This window comes from Suricata suricatta, unplaced genomic scaffold, assembly GCF_006229205.1.
Source record: "Suricata suricatta isolate VVHF042 unplaced genomic scaffold, meerkat_22Aug2017_6uvM2_HiC HiC_scaffold_2744, whole genome shotgun sequence".
Lineage (NCBI taxonomy): Eukaryota > Metazoa > Chordata > Mammalia > Carnivora > Herpestidae > Suricata > Suricata suricatta.
This window is the reverse complement of record NW_021873148.1, coordinates 248-1,605: the sequence shown is the minus strand read 5'-3', so window position 1 is coordinate 1,605 and position 1,358 is coordinate 248. Positions and strand designations below refer to the sequence as shown.

Genomic DNA, 1,358 nt, shown 5'->3' with positions numbered 1-1,358 from the left:
CCGGGCCGCCCCCGAGGCACTCACGAAGATGACCATGATGACGAAGGCGGCCAGGTAGGACGTGCGAGCCATCCACATGCTCACGAAGCGGTAGTGCTCGCCGGACACCACGTTCCGCAGGAAGCCTGCGAGGGGGGGGCGGGGGAGGCCGTGAGCGTCTGCGCAGCCGCAGTCCCGCGCCCCGCCCCCACCGGCGCCAGGGCCGCGGACCCTTGTTCTCCTCGTTCTCGGCCAGGCCCTTGACGCTGGACATGAGGACGTCGTCGTAGCCCAGGAACTCGGCCAGCAGCAGGCGGCTGAAGCGGTCCCCGAAGCACTGGTCCCGCGAGGGGTCTGTGGGGGGTGGGGGAGACAGGCGTCTGGCCAGGGCCCCCGCCGGGCAGCCCCGTGACCCTCCCGCGCCCGGGGGGGAGGGGCACTCACCCAGGGTGACCACCATGACGGGGATGCTGAGGCGCTGTCGCGTGGCCTGGGACAGCCGCAGGAAGCCGTACTCCAGCGAGTACTCCACGACATACTCGTCCTGCGGCCACGCTGCGGGGGCACATCCGGGGACTCAGGGGGATCCCGCGGGAGGGGCAGGGCCCGCCCGGGGCAGAACCGCTGTCCACCATGTCCCACGGGGCCCCAGAGGAGTTTCACAGGCTCCCGACAGATGGGGACACTGAGGCAGAGTGGCCCCTCTCTGGGCAGAGGTGTGGCCCTGATGGTGACCGGCGGTGATGCGGGGCCAGCACACCTCAGCAGCCCAGGGAGTGTATACTTCTTTTCTTATAAGATTTTATTTTTAAGTCCTCTCTACACCCAGCGTGGGGTTTGAACTCACAGCCCTGAGACCCAGAGTCACATGCCCCCCGGACTGAGCCCTGAGCCGGCTGGGCGCCCCGGCGCGGACCTTTGGAGGGCGGCTCCGGGAAGGGGAACTCCTGGCTGTCGTTCGGGGCCTCCACGCCGCCTGGTGGCTTCAACACCTTGGGCTCAATGTCCAACTCGAACTGCGGAACGCCAGGACAGGGCATCAGCAGCCTGGCCAGAGGCCCCTCCGCCCTGTGGACTGTCAGGACGTGGGCTCCACCCCAGACTGCTGTGACCGCCAGCCTCTACCCTGTAACCCGCCCAAGGCCCCAAGAGCGAGCTCCCCCAAGCGGCTACCTCCAGGTGAGGGTGTGCACCCTGCAGCGGAAACGGGGCCGCCTGGCGAGGTGGGCACCAACGCCCGCCTGCACCAGCCCTCACACATGGGGCTCCAGCCTTGAACTGCCCGAGCCCCTCCTTCCCCCCGGGCTGTGGGGCCCCTACACCCATCTGACCCTGCGGGAGCCGGGGGCCCCTGCGCGTCTCTGACGGAGCGCTTACCG

At 69.1% G+C, this 1,358-nt stretch overlaps 1 protein-coding gene across 1 annotated transcript; it reads right to left on the bottom strand.

Annotated features, from left to right (window-relative positions):
- Positions 1-24: 24 nt before the first annotated feature.
- Positions 25-1,045, bottom strand: LOC115284952 (membralin-like; the record flags this gene model as incomplete). The annotated part of the gene is made up of 4 exons (XM_029931394.1): positions 896-1,045; positions 424-534; positions 211-333; positions 25-125 (listed from the first exon to the last, which is right to left on the bottom strand). Coding segments are annotated over exons 1-4 (459 nt in total), but the record flags the coding sequence as incomplete, so codon positions are not given.
- Between the last annotated feature and the right edge of the window lie 313 nt (positions 1,046-1,358).